The sequence below is a fragment of the Macrotis lagotis genome, chromosome 1, assembly GCF_037893015.1.
Source record: "Macrotis lagotis isolate mMagLag1 chromosome 1, bilby.v1.9.chrom.fasta, whole genome shotgun sequence".
Classification (NCBI taxonomy): Eukaryota; Metazoa; Chordata; class Mammalia; order Peramelemorphia; family Peramelidae; genus Macrotis; species Macrotis lagotis.
Genome location: NC_133658.1, coordinates 110,384,825 through 110,407,468, shown reverse-complemented (window position 1 = coordinate 110,407,468; position 22,644 = coordinate 110,384,825). Strand labels below are relative to the sequence as shown.

The 22,644-nt window shown below is 38.6% G+C and overlaps 1 protein-coding gene across 2 annotated transcripts in view; it reads right to left on the bottom strand.

The window, feature by feature from the left end:
* CFAP36 (cilia and flagella associated protein 36) overlaps window positions 1-22,436 on the bottom strand; it is a 49,936-nt gene extending 27,500 nt beyond the window's left edge. The window contains exons 1-3 of one of the 2 annotated variants that reach the window (XM_074206449.1): window positions 22,110-22,436; window positions 18,988-19,052; window positions 16,386-16,487 (exon numbers count right to left, since the gene is read on the bottom strand). In XM_074206449.1, the coding sequence (XP_074062550.1) occupies window positions 16,386-16,487; window positions 18,988-19,052; window positions 22,110-22,224 (282 nt within the window). In that variant the 5' untranslated portion in view covers window positions 22,225-22,436. The remainder of the gene's footprint in view (window positions 1-16,385; window positions 16,488-18,987; window positions 19,053-22,109) is intronic. The other variant, XM_074206459.1, reaches the window with a different exon arrangement.
* Window positions 22,437-22,644: the final 208 nt, after the last annotated feature.

The following is a 22,644-nucleotide window of genomic DNA, read 5'->3' as shown; positions in this document are numbered from 1 at the left end:
AAGGGCATAAATTGTTGAGTCCCTTTCTGGACTTACTTATCCTTCCCCAGGTGAGTGTTAGAGGGGCAAGAGACAAGGAAGACAAGGTCTCCCTTTGTACACCAAGGTCTCTGTTTATTGAACCAAATACAAGTGCTTAAACATCCTCTCCAGTCTCTAATCCACTCCCACTCCCGTGGCACTTAGTAAAACAACATTCAAGTGCTCAAGGGCACCAGGTAATGAAGATTTACAGTATTCCCACACACAACAGAAAACAATAAATATTAAATTCTATATGGAACTTGACAAGTTTTTGTAAGACAATGCAGCCCAGAAAAGCTAAAAGATGTTTAAGTTTGCTGAAGGCCAAAGGGTGACATGATAAGATTTGTGCTTTAGGAGAAATCACTCTGGCAGATGGTAGAGGACTGACTGGATAAGGAGGGGGGAACATAAGACAAGGATATCATTTTGAGGCTATAGCAATGGTCCAATGTGAACTGACAAATGTCAGAATTACAGGGGTGGCTGTATGAAAGAAGATTGAAAGGGATGAATTTGAGAGATGTTATGGAGATGAAAGGCAAGATTTCAAAAACTGATTAGATATGGGGGTAGGGTGAAAGTCAAGGAAGAAGACTAGGTTGCAAGGCTAGGTAATTTGGACATTGAAGGCAGCACCCTCAATAGTAATAGAGAATTTAGAAAATGTGACGAGTTTGGGAGGAGGGGATAATAAAATTCAGCTTTGGACAGTTGAGTTTAAGATGTCTATAGGACATTCAGTTCCAGATGTCCAATAAGCAGTTAGATAGGTCAAGAAGGATGCAAAGATCAGGAAGGATGAGGCTTGAGAAAAGACCGTTAGATATTTTAATTTCTCTTCGAGGATATGTTTTCTCTCTCAACACATTCAATTTTGATCAGTGCATAGCATGGAAACAATGAAAAGATTATCAGATTGCCTTCTATTGGATGTAGGTGGGAGGGAAAGGATAGTGAAGGGAAAAATTGTAAAATTCAAAACTTTACAAAAATGATAGGTAGAAACTACTATTGTTATGATTGGAAAACAAAATATAAATATAATAATAAAAAAGAGAAAATACCATTAGAGAAGGCAACTAAGAGATCATTAGAAACTTTGGAGAGAGTAATCTCACTTAGATGTTGAAGTCAGAAACCAGACTGTAGTGAGTTAAAAATAAAAGTGAGGATGAGAAAAATAATGTGGTACCAAGAATAAATGGTTTTCTCAAGGAGTTTAGTAAAGAAGAAGAAGAAAATGCAAGCTAGAAAAAAAATCTAGCAAGCAAGGTTGGATCAAGCGAGGGGTTTGGGTTTTTTTTTTTTAAGATTTTTCAAGGCAATGGGGTTAAGTGGCTTGCCCAAGGCCACACAGCTAGGTAATTACTAAGTGTCTGAGGTCAGATTTGAACCCAGGTACTCCTGACTCCAAGGACGTTGCTCTATCCACTGTGCCACCTAGCTGCCCTGAGTTTTTTTTTTTAAAGAATATCAGAGAAACAACAAATAGACCAGCAGTTAGCTAGATCAGATAGAATGTGGAGGAGAAGAAAATATAAGGCTAGAAAGATAGGAATGAGCCATGAAGAGCTTCAAATGCCAAAGAGAGGCCTTTATATTTAATCCTAGAGATAACTGGGAGTCACCTTTATTGAGTAAGGTAATAGTATGGTCATCCAATGCTTTAGAAAAATCACCTTGGGAAATGAAAAAGACCTGAGGCAGGAAAATCACTTAAAAGAGTATTACAGTAGTCCAGGTGAAGAGTAAAGAGGGTATCAGTGAAGAAAGGGGTCAATAAAAGTTCAGAGGAAGAGTTATTAATGTAAAAACAAAAGGATGCGAAAACAGATTAAATATGCGGGGTGAGAATGAAGAATTGAGGATGACAATGAAGTTATAAATTCAGATGACTAGGAGAACAGTGGTGGCCTCAAAGAAGTTTAAGGGACAATAAAAATGTGATGCCCTTTGATCCAGCAATACCACTACTGGGTTTATACTCCGAAGAGATGATGAAAAAGGGTAAAACCATCACTTGTACAAAAATATTCATAGCAGCCCTGTTTGTGGGGGCAAAAAATTAGAAATTGAGTGAAAAGCCATCAATTGGAGAATGGCTGAACAAATTGTGGCATATAACATGGGGTTGAAGATCAACCTTGATGGAATTGCTCATTCCATCAGTGCAACAATCAGGGCAATTTGGGGCTATCTGCAATGGAGAATACCATCTGTATCCAAAGAAAGAATTGTGAAGTTTAAAGATCAAAGACCTTTAATTTTTTTAAAAAAGGTGTCTTATTGTGTAATTTTGCTATCTCTTATATTTTATTTTTTCCTTAAGGATATGATTTCTCTCTACACATTCAATTTTGAACATTGTATAGGATGGAATCAATGTAAAGACTATCAGACTGCCTTCTGTGGAGATTGGGAGGAAAATTACAAAATTCCAGAAACAATAAAAATGTCATACCTGACCAGAAAAAAAAAAAGGTTAAGAAGAAAAGTTCAGAAGGAGGGGGATTTAAGAAGAAAAGGTAAATTCTATTTTTGGACACATTGATTGAGATGACAGCTAGATGATCCAAGTTATAGCTTGAAACGTCTAAAAAGTAATAATAATAATAATAATAATAATAATAATAATAATGATAAAGCTAAGGACAGAGACTATGACTGACTATACAATTCTAGGAATCTCCTGCATAGAAATGGTATTTGAAGCCAAGAGATAATAAGATTACCAAGTGAGATACTAGAGGGGGAAATGAAAAGAGAACCCAAGACAGAGCCTACATGGACATCAATGGTTAATGGGCTTGACATGCATGAAGAACCAGCAAAGACTGAGAAATAAAAGTCAGATAGGCAGGAGGAAAACCAGGTCAGCAGCCATAAAAATCTACAGAGAAAAAGAATATCCAATAGAAAAGAGTATTTAACAGTGCACCAAAGGTTGCAGAGAAGTTGAGAAGGATAAAAATCGGGAAAAGTTCATTAGATTTGACACTTCCGGCCAAGATGGCGGAGAGAAGACAGACACAGTTCTAAAGTCTCCTGATCTCTTCCCCATCTATCACGTGAAACAAACCTCTTAAAAGAATTCCGAACCAGGAAACCCAGAAAGAAAAGCCAGGAGAGGAAAATCTACCTCAGGATTTGTCTCCCGCAGCAGCCTTGGCTGAGTACCGGCAGGTAAGTCTGGGCTCCAAGAGAAGATCAGCCAGGGATCAGCCAGATTAACAGCTGAACTGGAACCAGGAGTCTGAGGCCCAGAGAGCGGGACCTGCTGGATCAGCAGTGGGGCTGTATGAGGGGGTCTTGGGTCCGCGGGGAAACAGAGGCGTTGGTGTTGGTGCTGTCCCCCTGGAGCTTGGGGAAGGGGCTGCGGGGAGAGGTCTGGTGCAGAAGAGCTGTGGACACCATCCCTGGGCTCCTCAGGTCTGAGAAACTCTGAGCCCAGGCCTCCATTGCACTGAGGCCTCCTCCCAAACAAATGCAAACTACTTCTGCCTCAGGCCCAGGTGAGTGAGCAAAAGAACCAGCCCAGCTGAGGAATGACCTCAGGCCAGGGTAAAGCCCACCATTGATTGAAGGCAAAAGAATTCAATAGTTCCAACTCCTCCCTTTGGGCAAAGGGAGAAGGCCTCCCAACCAAGGTCACAGCCCCAGAGAGGGCAACCAGCACCTCCTACTGGCCAGCCAGAGAAACTGCACTCAGTAAAGCCTTTAGAGATCCCAAGCCCAGGTGAACCAGCCCCACCCAACTCAAGGTCTTAGCATAATGAAGAAGGGTCAGCGAAAAAGGTGGATCCATAGAAAAATTCCTAGAAGGGAAAGACCCCAACTCAGAGAGACCTGGAACCTCTGAGGAGAATACAATCTGGTCTCCAGCACAGAAAGACTTCCTTGAAGAAATAAGGAAGGAGCTTAAAAATTTGGGAGAAACAATACCTTGCAACAAGAAAAAAAAACCTTAGAAAGTACAATTGGACAAACACAAAAGGAGAATAAATCTCTCAGATCCTCAAATGAGCAAATGCAAAAAGAAATTAATTCACTCAAAACCTCAACTGGTCAAATGGAAAGCTCTTTCAAAAGTAGAATTTACCAATTGGAAAAGGAGTTGCAGAAGGTTAATGAAGAAAACTCCTCCCCCCAAAAAAGAACAGAGTCTACAGAAACTAATGACTCCATGAGACAGCAAGAGTCAGTTAAACAAAATCAAAAAATAGAAAAAATAGAAGCAAATGTAAAATACCTCATCAACAAAACTACTGACCTCGAGAATAGATCGAGGAGGGGCAACCTGAAAATTATAGGACTTCCTGAAAACATTGAAGAGAAAAAAAGCCTGGACTTAATATTACAGGATCTAGTGATGGAAAACTGCCCTGATATCATGGAATCGGAGGGCAAAGTAGTTATTGAAAGAGTACATCGATCCCCACCAGAAAAAGATCCTAAAATGAAAACACCAAGGAATGTTGTGGCCAAACTGCAGAACTATAAGATAAAAGGGAAAATCCTGCAAGCAGCTAGAAAGAAGCAATTTAAATATCAAGGAGCCACTGTAGGGATCACGCAGGACCTGGATGTATCAACTTTAAGGGATCAAAGGGCCTGGAACAAGATATTTCGAAGAGCACGGGAGCTTGGAATGCAGCCAAGAATCTACTTTCCTGCAAAGCTGAACCTTCTCTTCCAGGGAAAAAGATGGACATTTAACGAAATGGAAGAGTTCCAAAAATTTCTGATGAAAAGACCAGAGCTAAAAAAGAAAATCTGGATATCAAACAGGAGGTTCAAGAGACACATGAAAAGGTAGAAAAAAGGGGGGGGGCGGTAAAAGGAAAAAAATGCAATCCAGTATATTGAAACTGGCTATATTCCAGCATGGGGGGGGAAGAGACTCTCATAAATCCTGAGAAGTGTAACTCTAACAGAGAGAATACACCTAGCCAGAAATGATGGACATCCATGACCTATCCATGAGACTGCTATCTAATGAGATGTAACTGGCTTTAACCCCACCTGGGAGAAAGACTCTAATAACTCTCAGGAATTTTGACTCTATCCAATAGAATATACTGAACTAGAAGGGACAGACACTCAGAATTTTCTATGACCTAGATAGAATGATCTAAAAAAATACACTACCTCCCTAAAAAGGAGGACAGGAAAGAGACAGGAGGAGGGAGGGGATTGAATGGGACAAATCTCATTACACTAAGAGGTTCAAAAAAACCTATGGTAATAGAGGGGAAGAAAGGAGCAGAGGAGAAACACCTGAATCTTTTTCTCATCAGACTTGGCTTAAAGTCAACCTACACATACTCAGTTAACTTATAAAACATCTAACCTTTCAAGTATTAAAAGGGGAAAAGGGGAGGGGGGACGGAGAAAGGGAAGGGGAGTGGGGGAAATAAGGGGAAATAACAAAAGGAAGGGAAGGGAAAAGGGAAAAAGGGAAAGGGGAAAGAAAGGGGAGGGTGTGATATAGGAGGACAAACATACTGAAGGGGGTGGTATTCAAAAACAAAATACTGGGGAATATGGATAAAAGGGGGGAAAGGGGGAAAATACAAACAGAGGGAAGATAGCACAGAGGGCAATAAAGAATTAGTAATCATAACCTTGAATATGAATGAGATGAACTCTCCCATAAAATGTAAGCAAATAGCAGAGTGGATTAAAAACAAGAATCATACAATATGTTGCTTACAAGAAACTCATTTGAAGCAGAGAGATACATATAGAGTAAAGGTAAAAGGTTGGAGCAAAATATATTTTGCTTCAGCTGAAGTAAAAAAAGCAGGGGTAGCAATACTTATCTCAGACAAAGCAGTAGCAAAAATAAATAGCTTTAAAAGAGATAAGGAAGGAAACTTTATCCTCCTAAAAGGTACCATAGACAATAAAGTCATTTCAATATCAAATGTATATGCACCCAGTGGGACAGCACCCAAATTCTTAGAGGAGAAGCTGAAAGAATTACAGGAAGACATAGACAGCAAAACTCTACTAGTAGGAGACCTCAACCTCCCGCTATCAGATCTAGATAAATCAAATCATAAAACAAACAAGAAAGAAATTAGGGAAGTAAATAGATTGTTAGAAAAATTAGATATGGTAGACTTATGGAGGAAACTGAATGGGGATAGAAAGGAATATACCTTTTTCTCGGCAGTACATGGAACTTATACAAAAATTGACCATGTACTAGGACATAAAAACCTAATGATCAACTGCAGAAAGGCAGAAATAGTGAATACATCTTTCTCAGATCATAATGCAATAAAAGTCATATGCAATACTGGGACAAGGAGATATAGACCCAGAGCAAATTGGAAACTGAATAACCTCATTTTAAAAAATGAGTGGGCCAAAAAAACAAATTATAGAAAGAATTAACCATTTTATCCTAGATAATGATAATAATGAAACAACATACCAAAACCTATGGGATTCATTCAAAGCAACTCTCAGGGGATATATTATAGCTCTAAATGCTTATATGAATAAATTGGAGAAAGAGGAAATTAATGAACTAAACATGCAACTAAAAAAATTAGAGAAAGAACAAATCAAAAATCCCCAAATACCAAATTAGAAATTTTAAAAATTAAAGGAGAAATTAACAAAACTGAAAGCAAAAAAACTATTGAATTAATAAATAAAACCAAAAGTTGGTATTATGAAAAAACCAATAAAATTGATAAACCTCTGGTCAATTTGATTAATAAAAAGAAAGAAGAAAACCAAATTGCTAGTATTATAAATGAAAAAGGTGAACTCACCACCAATGAGGAGGAAATTAAAGTAATAATTCGAAATTATTTTGCCCTACTCTATGCCAATAAATTTGATAATCTAAGTGAAATGGATGAATATTTACAAAAATATAAGTTGCCCAGGTTAAATGAAGAGATTAAATACCTATACAACCCTATCTCAGGAAAAGAAATTCAACAAGCCATTATTGAACTCCCTAAAAAAAAATCTCCAGGGCCTGATGGATTCACAAGTGAATTCTACCAAACACTTAAGAAACAATTGATTCCAATCCTATATAAACTCTTTGGAAAAATAGGGAAAGGTGGAACTCTGCCTAACTCTTTCTATGAAACCAATATGGTACTGTAACCTAAACCAGGAAGAGTTAAAACAGAGAAAGAAAATTATAGACCTATTTCCCTGATGAATATAGATGCAAAAATCCTAAATAAAATCTTAGCAAAACGACTACAACAAGTCATCACTAGGATAATACATTATGATCAAGTAGGATTTATTCCAGGAATGCAGGGTTGGTTCAATATTAGGAAAACTGTTAGTATACTCAATTATATCAATAACAAACCCATCAGAAATCATATGATCATATCAATAGAGCCTGAAAAAACTTTTGACAAAATACAGCATCCATTCCTATTAAAAACACTAGAGTGTGTAGGAATAAATGGACTGTTCCTTAAAATAATTAGCAGTATCTATCTGGAACCATCAACAAGCATTACATTCAATGGGGAGAGGCTAGAGGCATTCCCAATAAGATCAGGGGTCAAACAAGGGTGCCCATTATCACCACTACTATTCAATATTGTATTAGAAATGTTAGCATCAACAATTAGAGAAGAAAAAGAAATTGAAGGAATTAGAATTAGGAAGGAAGAGACAAAACTCTCACTCTTTGCAGATGACATGATGGTCTACCTAGAGAATCCCAAGAAATCATCTAAAAATCTACTGGAAACAATTAGCAATTTTAGCAAAGTTGCAGGTTATAAAATAAACCCCCATAAATCCTCAACTTTTCTATATATGTCTAGGAAGAAACAGCAGGAAGAGCTAGAAAGAGAAATCCCATTCAAAGTAACCTCAGACAGTGTAAAATATTTGGGAGTCTATTTGCCAAGACAGACTCAGAATCTTTTTGAAAACAATTATAAAACACTTCTCACACAAATTAAATCAGATTTAAATAACTGGGCAAATATCAACAGCTCATGGATAGGGAGAGCTAATATAATAAAAATGACAATTCTACCAAAACTAAACTATCTGTTTAGTGCCCTACCAATCAAAATTCCAAAAAATTACTTTAATGAGTTAGAAAAAATTGTAAGTAAATTCATATGGAGAAATAAAAAGTCAAGAATTGCCAGGAGCTTAATGAAAAAAAAAAATGCAAACGAAGGTGGCTTAGCACTACCCAATCTAAAATTATATTATAAAGCATCAGTCATCAAAACTGTTTGGTACTGGCTAAGAAATAGAGTGGTGGACCAGTGGAATAGACTAGGTGTAAAAGCAGGAGAAGAGTATAGTAACCTGCTGTTTGATAAACCCAGAGTCCAGCCACTGGGATAAAAACTCCCTCTTTGATAAAAACTGCTGGGATAATTGGAAGTTAGTATGGAAGAAACTTAGATTAGACCAACACCTCACACCCTTTACCAAGATAAGATCCAAATGGTTACAGGACATAGACATAAAAAACAATACTATAAGCAAATTAGAAGATCAAGGACTAGTCTACCTGTCAGATCTATGGAAAGGGGAACAGTTTATGACTAAGGAAGAGTTGGAGAACATCACTAAAAACCAATTAGATGATTTCGATTACATTAAATTAAAAAGCTTTTGCACAGATAAAACCAATGTAATCAAGATCAAAAGAAAAGTAGTAAATTGGGAAACGATCTTTACAATTAATGATTCTGACAAAGGACTCATTTCTAAAATATACAGAGAACTGAGTCATATTTTTAAAACAAAAAGCTATTCCCCAATTGACAAATGGTCAAAGGATATGCAAAGGCAATTTAAAGATGAGGAGATCAAAGCAATCCATAGCCATATGAAAAAATGCTCTAAATCATTAATTATTAGAGAAATGCAAATTAAAGTTTCTCTGAGGTACCACCTCACACCTCTCAGATTGGCCAGTATGACCAGGAAAGATAATGATCATTGTTGGAAGGGATGTGGGAAATCTGGGACACTATTACACTGTTGGTGGAGCTGTGAACTCATCCAACCCTTCTGGAGAGCTATTTGGAACATGCCCAAAGGGCAACAAAAATGTGCATACCCTTTGACCCAGCAATACCACTACTGGGTCTATACCCTGAAGAGATGAAGAAAAAGAGTAAAAACATTACTTGTACAAAAATATTTATAGCAGCCCTGTTTGTGGTGGCAAAGAATTGGAAATCCAGTAAATGTCCTTCAATTGGGGAATGGCTTAGCAAACTGTGGTATATGTATGTCATGGAACACTATTGTTCTATTAGAAACCAGGAGGGATGGGATTTTTAGGGAAGCCTGGAGGGATTTGCATGAACTGATGCTTAGTGAGATGAGCAGAACAAGAAAATCACTGTATACCCTAACAGCAACATGGGAGTGATGTTCAACCTTGAAGGACTTGCTCATTCCATCAGTGCAACAATCAGGAACAATTTTGGGCTGTCTGCAAAGGAGAGTACCATCTGTATCCAGATAAGAAGCTGTGGAGTTTGAACAAAGTACAAGGACTATTCCCTTTAATTTGGAAAAAAAAAGATATTGTCTGATCTGGTTACCTCTGAGAATTCTGTTCTCTTTAAGGATATGATTTCTCTCTTATCACACCCAATTTGGAGCAAGGTACAACATGGAAACAAAGTAAAGACTGAAGGAGTGCTATCTGTGGGGTGGGGGTGGGGGGAGGGAAGCAAGATTGGGAGAAAATTGTAAAACTCAAATAATATCTTTAATAAAAAAAGAAAAAAAAGATTTGACAATAGAAAGATCACTGATAAGCTCCCCCCCCAAGAAAAGAAAAAGACAAAACATCTGAAAGTCATGTGCACACTCCTTCTGCTTCTAAAATGATAGTGGAAGAGTGAGGGGGGATAAAAGGGATAGAATGACACAAATTAGCTACCAGAACTCAAAATGTGGGATCCTTGCTCAATGACCCTATGACATCTGAAGAAATTAATTTATCCAACTCTTCACATTTCACTATTTGCTCTACATGAAACTAGAACTTAAAAAGAAGCTGCAGTTAAATGGAGGATGACTTACAGGTTCTCCTTCAAGATGTAAATAAACTGGAGGATTTGATTTTTATCAGACATCCTAAGGCAAAAAGAAACATCATTTCATGGCCTATTTGGTCATATCACATTGCAATGTTCATGAAAATATTTGCATATGACCATTATGAAAAAAATCACAACCTTTGTGCAAACACTTGTAGCAGAAAACGATGAGGTAGAGAAACTCCATAAAAATTCAGAAAGACTCAATTAAATCAACACATTTTGAAGCTATATAGCTTCAATGCAAAAATAGTAATAGGCAAAAATGACCTAAAAAATTGCAAAATATGGTTCAGGAATTAGGAATGGCAGAGGCAATAACCTAACAGATTGTTCAAACGTCTCATGTCACATATCATGAATATCTTTTTTTTCCCAGGAAAAGAATCAGAAAGTGCTAAACATGATTACCAAAAAGTAATAACACAAAGTAAAACTGATTACATTTTAACAGACTCAATATTTTATGGGAGTCATTCCTGACTCAACAAGCTCCTATGTAAATTTAGACCACACATTTGGTAAGACTTGAAGAACAAGATCAAAGTTAATCCATAGCTAGAAAAACAATAAGAAAAAGATAAATACTTAAATAAAATAATTACAATCTAACCTGAGCTATTGCTGTCAAAAATTACAAAACAAATGGAGGAAAAGCCACAGATATTGATTAAAACAATTTCCCAAAAAAGTTCAGACAATATATATACCAAAAGTCATTAAAAAAAAAAGAAGGGGGGGAGCCTAAAAATTATCTTAGTTCTCTAACACAGAATTTATTTGTGAAGCCAACAAGTTTGGCAGGGAAAGCAATACTGATTTAGAATATAAACTCCTTTACAAAATCTTACAGAGAATGATCTGGAAAATTATAAAAATAAAACAGGTAGAAGCAGTGAGGAAAAACAAGAATTTAAAGAAAGCTTGACAAGAGACCTAAATTACATCACAAAAGTGGAAGGCCAACAAATAAAAAGGGCAAAAGATGTGCAATTTTTCAACAAACTTTACACCATCAAAGATAAGTGAAGCCATTTGATTCACAATTTCTCTAAAGTTGCCACTGTGTTCTTTCCACTAGTCAGATCCAATGATTTTTTTTCTCAGCTCTCCAGTAGACTGCCCCACTCATCATTCCCCCTCTCACATTTAATCTCAAATTGTCTCCTGACTTCACTACTGCCAACAAACATGGCTCCCATATCTTCAAAAAACTCTTATTTGATCCATTCATCCATTATCATGCTTTAACTTTCTTCCCCATTTTGTCTAATACATTAAGTGCCTCTGCCTCCTGACTTTCCTCACTGTCTTTTAAATGCTCTTCAATATGGTTTCCAACTTAAACATTCAACTGTAACTGTCAGCTACAGAATCACTAATGATTTCTTAATTGCAAGAGCTAAAGGTCTTTTCTCAATTATGATTCTTCTTGACTTCTGCAACATAACAGCCTATCATCTTCTTCAAAGTACTCTGTCTTCTCTAAGTTTTCACTATACTCTTTTATAATTCTCCTCCAATGTTTGACTTCTCTTTCTCAGTCTCTTTTACTGTCACTCCCATTCAGTGTGGCTATACCTTACAATTCAATTCTTTGGTGCTCTCTCTCCTTTTTTTTTCCTCTATACAGAGATTCCTATAACTGGGTTCCATAAAGTTGTTTTTTTTTTTAGTATTCTAAGTATAGTTTATTGTAATTGGTTTTCTTTGTAATACTATTTTAAATTCTACACTAAAAACATTATTTTAACAAAAGGTCCATGTCACAGACTATTTACTATTTATATTATTTAATTCGTTGATCTCATTAATTTTCATGGAATGAATAATCAACTCTATGCAAATAAGCATTATATCAATATTTCCAACTTGCTGTTTCCTAAGCTCCAGTCAACACCAAGCATCTCAAAATTTCTGACCATGACCTCCTATTCTTCCATCTCTTGTTTTACCCCTTCCAAATCTATTTTTTTTGTCCTCACAACTTGCTTGTCATTCCACTTCTCTATGCTTTCCCTAACCACCATCCTTCTTCTAGTCACACTTTTCTCCTTTCCCAATCTTAACCTAAAAGTTGATCATTCAAATACTACTGTATTTCTGTCTAATCTCTTTTACTTGCTCAATCAAGATCCCTGGATTATACCCACGATCAGCGTCCTGTTCCTCTCCATACACTGTGAAACAGCATTAATAGAAGTTATAAAACTGCTAAATGGGTCAACAAGCAAGTCAATAAGCATTTATGATGTGCCTACAATATGCCACATATTGGGCAAAGCTCTTGGAATAGAAAAGCAAAAAAAATCACTGCTTGCTCTCAAGGAACTTATGGTTCTATGGAGAAGACAACATACAAAAACAACAGTATAAACAAGACATATATAGGATAAATTGAAGATATCATTTTAAAGAGAAAGCACTAGCAAAAAGGGGAAACAAGAAAAACTTGTTAAAGTGGGAGTCCCTGACTCTGTCACATTTCCCACAGCAGCTATTCTGAACCTTTCTTCTCCTCCCCCCAACTCTGTTCCCTCTCTCACAACAGATGATCTCACCTACTGCACTGATAAAATAAAAACCACTATTCTCCCCTATTTTACTCCTCAAAAACTGGACTTCCTCTCCCCTTCCCTCCCCCTCTGCTCTAGACTGCCAAAGATGTGACCTTTTTCGGCACCAAGGTCAACCCCCTTCACTGGGTCATTGCCATCCCACAAACTCATCCTCCCTAATGGCTCCATTCATCCCATCCACAGTATGCCCAAGTCTCCCCTATCTTTAAAAAAATCTTCACCTGACCCCTGCCATCCTCTAGTTACATTCTCTCTACCAGGTCTCCTTTTCCTATGGTTCATAGAATTGACTATACTCATTTTCTCCATTTCTTCTCCTATTCACTTCTCCATCCCTTGTAAACTGACTTTAAACTTCATTGCTCAAATGTAACTACATTTTTAATGGTTACCAAAATCTGTTCATTGCTAAGTCTGGCAGCCTATTCTTAGTCCTTATCTTTTTTGATCTCCCTCAACATCTGATATAGTTCACCATCTCCTGTTCCTAAGCAAGTTCTCCTTGGATCTTTTTTTACAGTTTCAGATTATTTAACTTGTAAATATTGTACAAGTATTAATAGCTTCAATTGTGTATATGCAGTCAAAATAAAAACTTGGATGAAAGTTGGTGCCAAGTAGTGGTATGGTGCCCCTCCCCTTGGGCATTAAGAGATGTTTTGTCTTCTTTGCTTTGTGCTCAACTTGTCTTCTTAATGATGCTGTTGGTCTGCCAATGGTAAATACTTCTCATTTAAGGGACATTTCCCCGAGAGATTTCCACCTGGGGAGGGGGGTGAGTAATTTTGACAAACTCCTTCTGTCCAAAGTCTCTTGGAGACTCCTAGCCACAAATGGGGAGCAGGAGAGTGCCACTGAGCCTTCCAGCGAAGTCTGCCTCACTGCCACTGTAGGATGGGGGGCAAGTATGCCCTCTGACCCAGGAGCCAGGTTAAAGCAACCCTGGATACACAGGGTTCTGATTCTCACTGTCACAGGGTCTTCCCCAACAGGAATTCTTCCACATCTTTCTTCAGGCCCAAATGTCCCCTCAACCTTTTGGATCAGGTCATTGGACAGTTTCCATGTATGAGGTCAATGTAAACATGAATGCTAAGCACTGTTGGCAGGTGGGCTCTGGGAGGCTGGCAGAAGAGAGAAGGCACTCCACAAATGCATACTCTTGCATGGACTCCATGACTCCAGGCTAGGTAGACAGCTCCTGGGTTTGGCTCTGCCAGTGAGCCCACATACATCCCATAACCCCTCAGCCCTGGGGCAGAGAGTTAATGCCACAACTGCCACCACCACACTCTTTCCTTGGATTTTCATAACATTCTTCTTTCCTCATCCTCCTCCTACTTGTCTTACCCCAACCTCTCAGGCACCAGAGTAATACATAGATTTTTCCATGTATTCTGTCCTGGGACCTCTTCTCTCCTACATTTTCTAGTTATCATTACAGTAGGTTCTATATATAGAATAATTATATTTAGAATAATTATACATACATACATACATACACACAGACAGACAGAGAGAGAGAGAGAGAGAGAGAGAGAGAGAGAGAGAGAATAGAATAAATAACTCCTCAACCAATACAGGCCACTCTCATCTTTTTTCTGAGCCTTAGCCTTGAAACCAACTCATCACCTGCTGAACCTCTCTACCTGGTTGTCCCTTAAGCATCTCAAATTCATCACATACTAAACATAATCACTTCTCCACTGCCACCCATCCACCTTCTTCCATCCACCTTCCATCAACTGAAGTGCCCTGTCCTGAAGTCATCTTCCATTTCTCTCTTGCCTTCCCTTGGCTCACTATCAAATCTTCTCTTTTCTCTTCTGGCCACCAGCCTCTTCCTTGGGCTACTCCTTGGGCAGCCTTTTGCTTTTCCTGCCTCAAATCTTTCCCCTTTCCAATTCATTCTCCATACAGTCATCAACATAATATTACTAAGCAAGTCTAACAATGTGAGTTTCCTGCTGAAGAAGTTCCAGTGGTTTGTTCCCTTGTATCTCCAAGATAAAATATAAACTCCTTTCCTGAATACTTAAAGCTCTTCACAATAAAGTTCAACCCAATTTTCCAGATTTATCTATCAGTCACTCTCTATTCCAATCATACTGGCCTTCTATTTCCCAGACTCAGATTAACTTCTCATTTGGGAACTAAGCAGTCAGATCCAATGGGAAAAAGTAGCCTTAACTACTAAGGAAAATTAAGTTCAAATTCACTCTTGGACACTTACTAGATGTATGACCCTTAATCACTTAACCTGTCTGTCTCAGTTTCTCAACTGTAAAAAAAGAAAACAGTGATAATAACACCTACCTCCCAGGGATATTGAAAGGATCAAATGAGATAGTATCTGTAAAGTATCTAGCACCATGCCAGACACCTTTGTTCACTTCTCATCTCTGGGCTTTTTTTTCTCAGCTTTCCCCTATGCTTAGAACACTCCATTTGTTTTCCCTACTTCAAACAACTATGCTCTCCAACACCTCCTCCATAGAGCTTTCAAAATAGTCCTCCTAAAGAATAGGTCTGACCATATTAGTTCCATACTCAAAATTTTCCCAATTGTTTCTGACATAAAATTCATACTCCTTGGCTTGAAGGAGTAATTTAAAGCTTTGTATCATGTAGCTCTGGCCTAACTTTCCAGGTTGATCAGGTATTATCACTCCACACCTCCACTCACTCCTAAGCCCCCTCCCTCGCTCCACCTTTAAGTTTGCTAGTTCTAATTTTGTTCCCAAACTCTTGATACTCCACCTCCCACTAATGTGACTTTGCACTGGCTCTCCCTCATGCTTCTAATGCACTCACTCCTATTCTGCCCTGATCAGAGTCATGTCTCCGTAAAGACTTCACTCCAAGGCTGCAGGATGGTTTTCTGATCTCTGCCCTCTACCCCCAAGTTATGATTGTGCTCTCTTACCAAATCTGCCTTGTATTTCATTTACACATACTTACATGGGTGTATTTTTTCCATGAGACAATGCAAGTTCCTTGAGGGCAAGGACTATTTCATTTTTGTGTTTGTATTCCCAACACTCTGCCTGGCACCTAGTAGGGACTTCAATAAAAGTTTATAGTTTGATTGTTAGTACTGGCTCTCTCCTCAAATTATAAGGTATGCAAATCCAGCTGAAAGTTTAATTTCTCAACATACTGTAATTTCTGAGAGAGAAAAGTATTTTTTTCATTGTACACAATAGATGCTTAATAAATACTTTTTGGACTGAATTAGAAAAACTTATGTAATCAATCATCTCCATTTTGTTTCTTCTATCAAATTTCATCTTATCTAATTTAATACAACGTGTAGGCTTCCAAAGTCTTTTAAGATCCACTGTTATCTAGTTATCATCCCCCCAATTTTGTGTTAGTTGGAAATTTGATTATATTATATATCTTTATCCTAGTCATCAATTTAAAATATGTTAAACAAAGACCAAATACAAAGCTCTGAAGTCTGGATAAATGAAGCTGAGTGATGGAGTACCTAATCTTTTGAGTCTATGGATGATGAGATAATATAAACATTTTTGTTTCTTGATACCATATTACAATTACTTTTTATTCAAATGTGCTTCTTTTTCTACATATTCAAGAGAAGTATTTTGTATGCCACACAGTCAAAAGATTTTAAGGAAAACAAACCCTGACCATTTTTGTTCAAATAGTATTGCAAAACAAAAGCCAAAACCTGTGATGTCCGGGACTTAGCAAGTGGAGAAGTACATGCTTCTTGAAACTGATCTTCATTAATTCCAATTTCTTTGAGATAACTTTCTAACAGTTTTTCAACCTAGAGAAAGAAATATATAAATGAATAAAAAACTTTTATAACATTGATGAGGAGAAAATAAATATTTCATAAGAACTGCTGCTGGGGCAGCTAGCTGGTGCCATGGATAGAACAGTGACCCTGAAGTCAGGAAGACCTGAATTCAAATTTGGCCCCAAACACTTAATAATTGTCTAATGGTGTGACTTTGGGCAAGTCACTTAACCCCTGCCTTACAAAAATAAAAAATACAAAAAAAAGAATTGCTGTCATCTTTAATAAAGGGTATTTGAAAAATTTGAAAAAAAAATTTGAACACACACACCCCCAAACTTTTCTTTACTTTAAGACTTGTAGTTAAAACAAACAAAAAAAGACTTATAGTTTCAGGGATAGAGAAGGAATTTCAGCTGAGGATTGGCCTCTACTAAGGCCCATTAGCAGTTTCTCTTTCATTTATAATTGCCAGAGGTACTGAGAAGTTAAGTGACTTCTCCAGGGTCAGAGTCATTATGGATAAGAGAAATGACCTGACCAAGGGCTATCAGACTCCAAGGTCAGTTCTATATCCATGTGACAATACTATCTTCTAATAACTACAATGTAATTCATACAGAAATCCCCATAAAATAAGCACCCTTGTTTTCAATAAAGCAAATACCAAAAAAGTAAAACATAATTTGTGAAGGACTGTAGGTAGAATTAAGCTAAATTTAGTTTCCACAATTAGATACTCTAATAAAATCAACCAAGAAATCCCTAATCAGAATTATCTATGTAGCCATAATACAATTTTCCTGCCACTCAAAACATCATTATATTATGAGAAAGAAAATGATAAAAAAAAACACAATTTCTTAGAAGCAGCATAAAAGAAAGGAAATTCAAATGTTTCCCAATATGCCTTAAGAAACTATCACAAAATTATCTCTGAGATTATATATAGTTAGAAATATACAGAAAATAACTCATATGCATTCCATTTTAAGACTTGAGTGAAGTTGACTTCTACTTGATTTCCTCAACTGAAATCTCTCCACTCAGCAGGAAGACCTCTTTGGCTTCTCCACCAGGCCCCTGCACATGGAACCTCCTCTCTTAACTCCTGTTCATATTTATCCTTCCCCTTGTTCTCCATTCAGATTTCTTTTTTATCTTATCTTCCCTTATTAGATTGCTTAGGAACAGCCAGGTAGCACAATCATAGAATACTGGGCCTAAAGTCATGAAGATTTACCTCTTACTAATGTGGAAAGAAATATGATTCTCATATTGATTGATATGATATATGTGATGAATATACTAATAATTTTCATTTTTTTTAGGTTTTTGCAAGGCAAATGGAGTGGCTTGCCCAAGGCCACACTGCTAGGTAATTATTAAGTGTCTGAGACCAGATTTGAACCCTGGTACTCCTGACTCCAGGGCCAATGCTTTATCCACTGCGCCACCTAGCCGCCCCATAATTTTCATTTTTCAAAGCTCCCTTTTCACAAGACTCTGGCTTGGGAGTTAGAGAAGTGATTTGTCAGCTTTGACAGGATTGCATTCTTTCTGTGTCTGACTGTGTTAAGTGAATCAGAAAATTTCATAACCTGTTCTGTACCCAAAGCAAAATAAGGTACCCCCTTGAAAAAACAATCAACTTAACCATTCCCAGAGGACTCAAGGCCACTCACATTGTCCTGCATTTGCAGCCTGCATGAAAACCACTCAGGTCTTAGAAGTGACTGTGTTATGATCCACCTTTCACTTGTGGTTCATGTCCAGAATCTCTGCCTTCACTATAGCAAGGAGGAGCTCCAAGTGGGAGAATTCCTAATTTGCAAATCTGCTTCTTAACAATGAAATAAATTCAATCTCTCCTTGATTACTGGCACCCTGTCTTCTGGCCTGTTCTGCTCTACCCAGGCTGTAGGCCAGCTCACTAAAATTCTGTTAATATTAGCTATCTAAACCTAGGCAAGTATTTAACCCTGTTTGCCTCAGTTTTCTCATCTGTAAAATGAGCTGGAGAAGGAAATGACAAATCACTCCATATATCTGCCAAGAAAACCCCAAATGGGGTCATGAAGAGTCAGGCACGACTGAAAACAATTGAACAATATCAGACTCAGTTCCATGAGGGCAAGAGCTTGGTTTTTATTATCTATATCCCCGGCACTTAGTACAGAGTCTGGCAAATATAATTTAATAAATACTTACTGAGATTTACAAATATTTCATCACAAAAATCATGTGAGATAAGCAGTTTAATAAATTAGATTCATTTCACAGATGAGAAAAGTGAAGCAAAAACAGGCTATAAGTGACCTGCTCAAGATCATACAACTAGTAAATATCAGAGTCAAAATTCAAGCCAAGGTTTTGTGATAATATGTATCCTTTTAACTACAATACAGAGCGTGTGATATGAAGAAAGAACCTCTGAACTCGGTATATGATATTGTTAGAATAGGTTTAATTTCTGCACTATGTGTAAAAGAAATCAAAGATGGAAAAGTCCATAAATGAAACTTGCCAGTTCTTTGTATTCCTGATGAATTTCTGTATATGTCAACTTGCTTTCTTCTTCATCATCAAAAACTAAAATTTAAGAGAAAAAAAAATTAATATCATTAAACATGAAGATATATAAAAGAACAAGTTGACATTATCATGAAAAGACCCCTATTTAAAATCAATTTGATTCTCAATTACCTAGATATCATGTATTTGAAAATATAATACATTATTATAATAGCATTTTTAAATGCCAGGATCCTTCACCAGATTATTTCAAATAATATATATAATGTGAATAAAATAAATCAGATCAAGTTACAATGGAGTTTAGATTACATTATCATATAAGAATTTAGTTGTGACAAATGATGCTTGAAATAAGTATTTAATATATACATATATATATATAAACAGTTAAATATACAATATTTACTGAATGCTTACTATGTGTAAGCTGCTCTGTAGGAATATAAATATAACTTCTTACCCTTAAAAGTCTATAACTTAGCTAGGAAAGACAAGACAGATGAAATGTCAGACAATTTTTCACTATATGATACTATGGTGCTTCAGGACACTATACTATAGTTGCAGTACCAAGTGCCATAGATTTCACAAGATTATGGCAAAGAAAACACAATGAATAAATTTCTGTTTAAAGTGAACCTTGACTTGATTGGGAACTGGTTACATTTGAAAATATTCCTTATGGCCTTCAAGAGTACCAAGAGGTGTGTAAAATACCTGATCCCATTTTCTTAATTTAACCTGGTATGTATCTTCTATGTACACAGTTGTTTGCATGTAAAAACTCTTCATTTCTACACCATCAACCAGGTTTCACAGTGGTTATCCCCAAGCCTGTCTACTCTTTGCCCTTATACTACTTTATTGAGTGATCCCATCAGCTCCTAAAGATTCAATTGTAATGTCTATGGTGAGAATTTTAAGATTTATTTGTCCTAATCCTAACCTCTCTCCTGACCATCAGTCTCCCATTTCTAAAGGCTTTTTATAGGACAACTTCAAGTGGTTGTCTTAGGAACATCTTAAACTGAACTCATCTTCCCCTGCTTCTCAAACCTGCCTTTCTTTCTAACTTCCCTGCTACTGTCAAGAGTACCACCATCCTCCTAATCAGCCAGGTTTGTAATTTTAGGAGATATTCTCAACTCCTTACTCAAAAACAGTTTCCCACCCCCACCCCTCCATATGGAATCAATGGTAAAGTCTTGTCATTTCTGCCTCCTACATATTCCCTTCTGTCTTCTGACCCTGCAACTACCCTGTTTCACAGACCTTCACACCTACACTGCTGAAATAAAACTACTGGTGTAACTCTTGGCCTCAAGTCTCTCCCCACTCCAAACATCTTCCACTCAGCTGTGAAGCTGATCTAATTAAAAGGCAGGTCTGATCATGTCACCCCTTTATGCAATCAGCTCCAGTAGCCCTGTTGCCTCCAGAATCAAATAGAAAAGGCTCAATTTGGTTTTTAAAGCTGTTCAAAATTTGGTCCTCTCTGACCTTTCTGATCTTACAGCTCACAACCTACCATATACTCTGAAGTCCACTAACAGTTTTTCCTTGGTTCTTCACATGATATCCTTTCCACAAGATACTCCATTTCCCAGAGCATTTTTAATCTCTGCTCCCCATGTTTACAACTCTCTCCCTCCTCATCTCCAAATCTTAGCCTCCCTGGCTTCTTTCAAATCTCTGCTAAAGTCCTACCTGCAGCAAGAAACCTTTTCCAAACCTTAAGTCGAGCATCTTCTTTTCTTTGAGACAATCCTCTGCGAAGGAGGCAGAAATGACAAGACTTTACCCTCTATTTATCCTGTTAGTACAAAGCTGTTTGCATGTTGTCTCCCCGTAGACAATTTTTGTTTTGTTTTTGTTTTGCCTTTCTTTGTAATCCCGTAGTTAGGGCAAGGTCTGGCACATAGCAGGCACTTCATAATCGTTTTGACTGACTTGAGTAATTTATAAATGCTTGTTGAAGCATAAACTACAAAAAAGAGAGATGAGAAAATACTCCAGCCCTTTACAGCAGCGGAGCAGCAACAAGCATTGCACATTGCCTATACTTTCTGACTTTGTGGATGTACTTATCAAAGTATTGCTAATTTTTTCTTCTTTCTTTTCTTGTCTTTAAAAATACCATTTGTTCTCTGAAAGAGGGGGTGATAATGGAGGAACTATGACGACGATAAAAAAGACAACAATGTTATCTCTTATACTTGGTGTTTCTTCCTTAAGGATAAGATTCTCTCCCCTCGCACTCAATTCGGAACAATGTATCCCATGGAAACAATGTAACGACTGACATGTCGCTTGCCTTCCGTGGGGGTGGGGGGAGGGAAGTAAGATGGGGGAGATTGTAAAACTCTAAATAAATAAAATCTTTAATTAAAAAAGGAATAAAAAGAATTTTTTAAAAAAAAGACAACAAAAACATTAAAAATAATTTCTTGTGGACTGGTTGGCTCAATTGCTTTTAGACCAAGTGTCCCTAAGTCCTCCTTTCTTAAACAAGTAATATTTCATGTATAGTCCAAATTTTTCTTTCCAAGAAAAAGGCTTAATTTAAGCTCAATGAATCTCTCTGGGGACAGGGAGGAATCGGGAAGCATCTCCATCCATCCCTTAAATGTTGGGGTATAGTTTTCTGAACCCCTTAAAATGGCTGGCACGTTTCCTTGGGTTTTTAGTGTTATGGCACGTCATAATGGGGGAAAGGAAGCTTTTTAACTGTTTAAGTTATGGATTTTTGTCTTTGAAAGTTAAGAAAACACTGGATGGGGATAAGAGAAAGGGGTGAAGAGGTAGGAAATGGGGTGGAAGTGGAGGAGGATGGAGGCGGGAGGACATGGGGGAGGGGGATAGGTGGGACTGGGGCGGGAGAGGGGAAGGAGTCCGGAGCGCGGCTCCGAGATCCACAGGGAAGCGGTGGGGGGCTGCGGCGGGCGGGAGGAGGAGGAGGAGGGCAGAGGGTGGGGGTGGGGCAAGGACGTTGGACCTGGCGGGGGCGCCACGGGGGCGGCGGGGGGAGACCCTCCCCAACTTCTCCCCGGGCCGCGGCGGATGAGGGGGGCTGCCGGCGCCGGCCGGGGAGGGCGGAGGAGCCGGCGTTACCTTCGCACTTCTGCTCCAGGAAGTCCAGGATGGGGATGGTCCAGTCCGGGCCGCGCAGGAAGCCCGCGATGCTCTCCACGACCCACTCCACCTCCTCGTCCTCCTCGGCGGCCATGGCCCCGGGCCTGCGAGCCCCAGGGCAGGCGCAGCTCCGGGCCCAGACGCCCCCGCCCGCGCTCTCGCAGACCGGAGCCGGCTGCCCCGACTGAGCCCCGGGGGCGCGTGGGGGGAGGGGAGCTGCCCGAGAGCGGCCGCAACGCCGCCCCAGACACCCGGATGGAGGCGCCTAACCGGTGAACGTGAAGCGGTCGCTATGACAACGTGCGCGGCTGCCCCCGCCCCGGAGGGTTCCAGAGGAAAGGCGCGCCTGCGCAAGGCGCGGAGCCAAAGCGGCGATGCCCCGGATTGGCTCTGCGCAGGCGCGGGGTCGCGGAGGAGCGAAAAGGAGCCGCTGCTCATTCCCCAGCCGGGGGGGACGCCTTCGAAGGCCGCGCCGTCCGCGAGAGCGAGGACCGAGTGGAGGCCACGAGAGAAA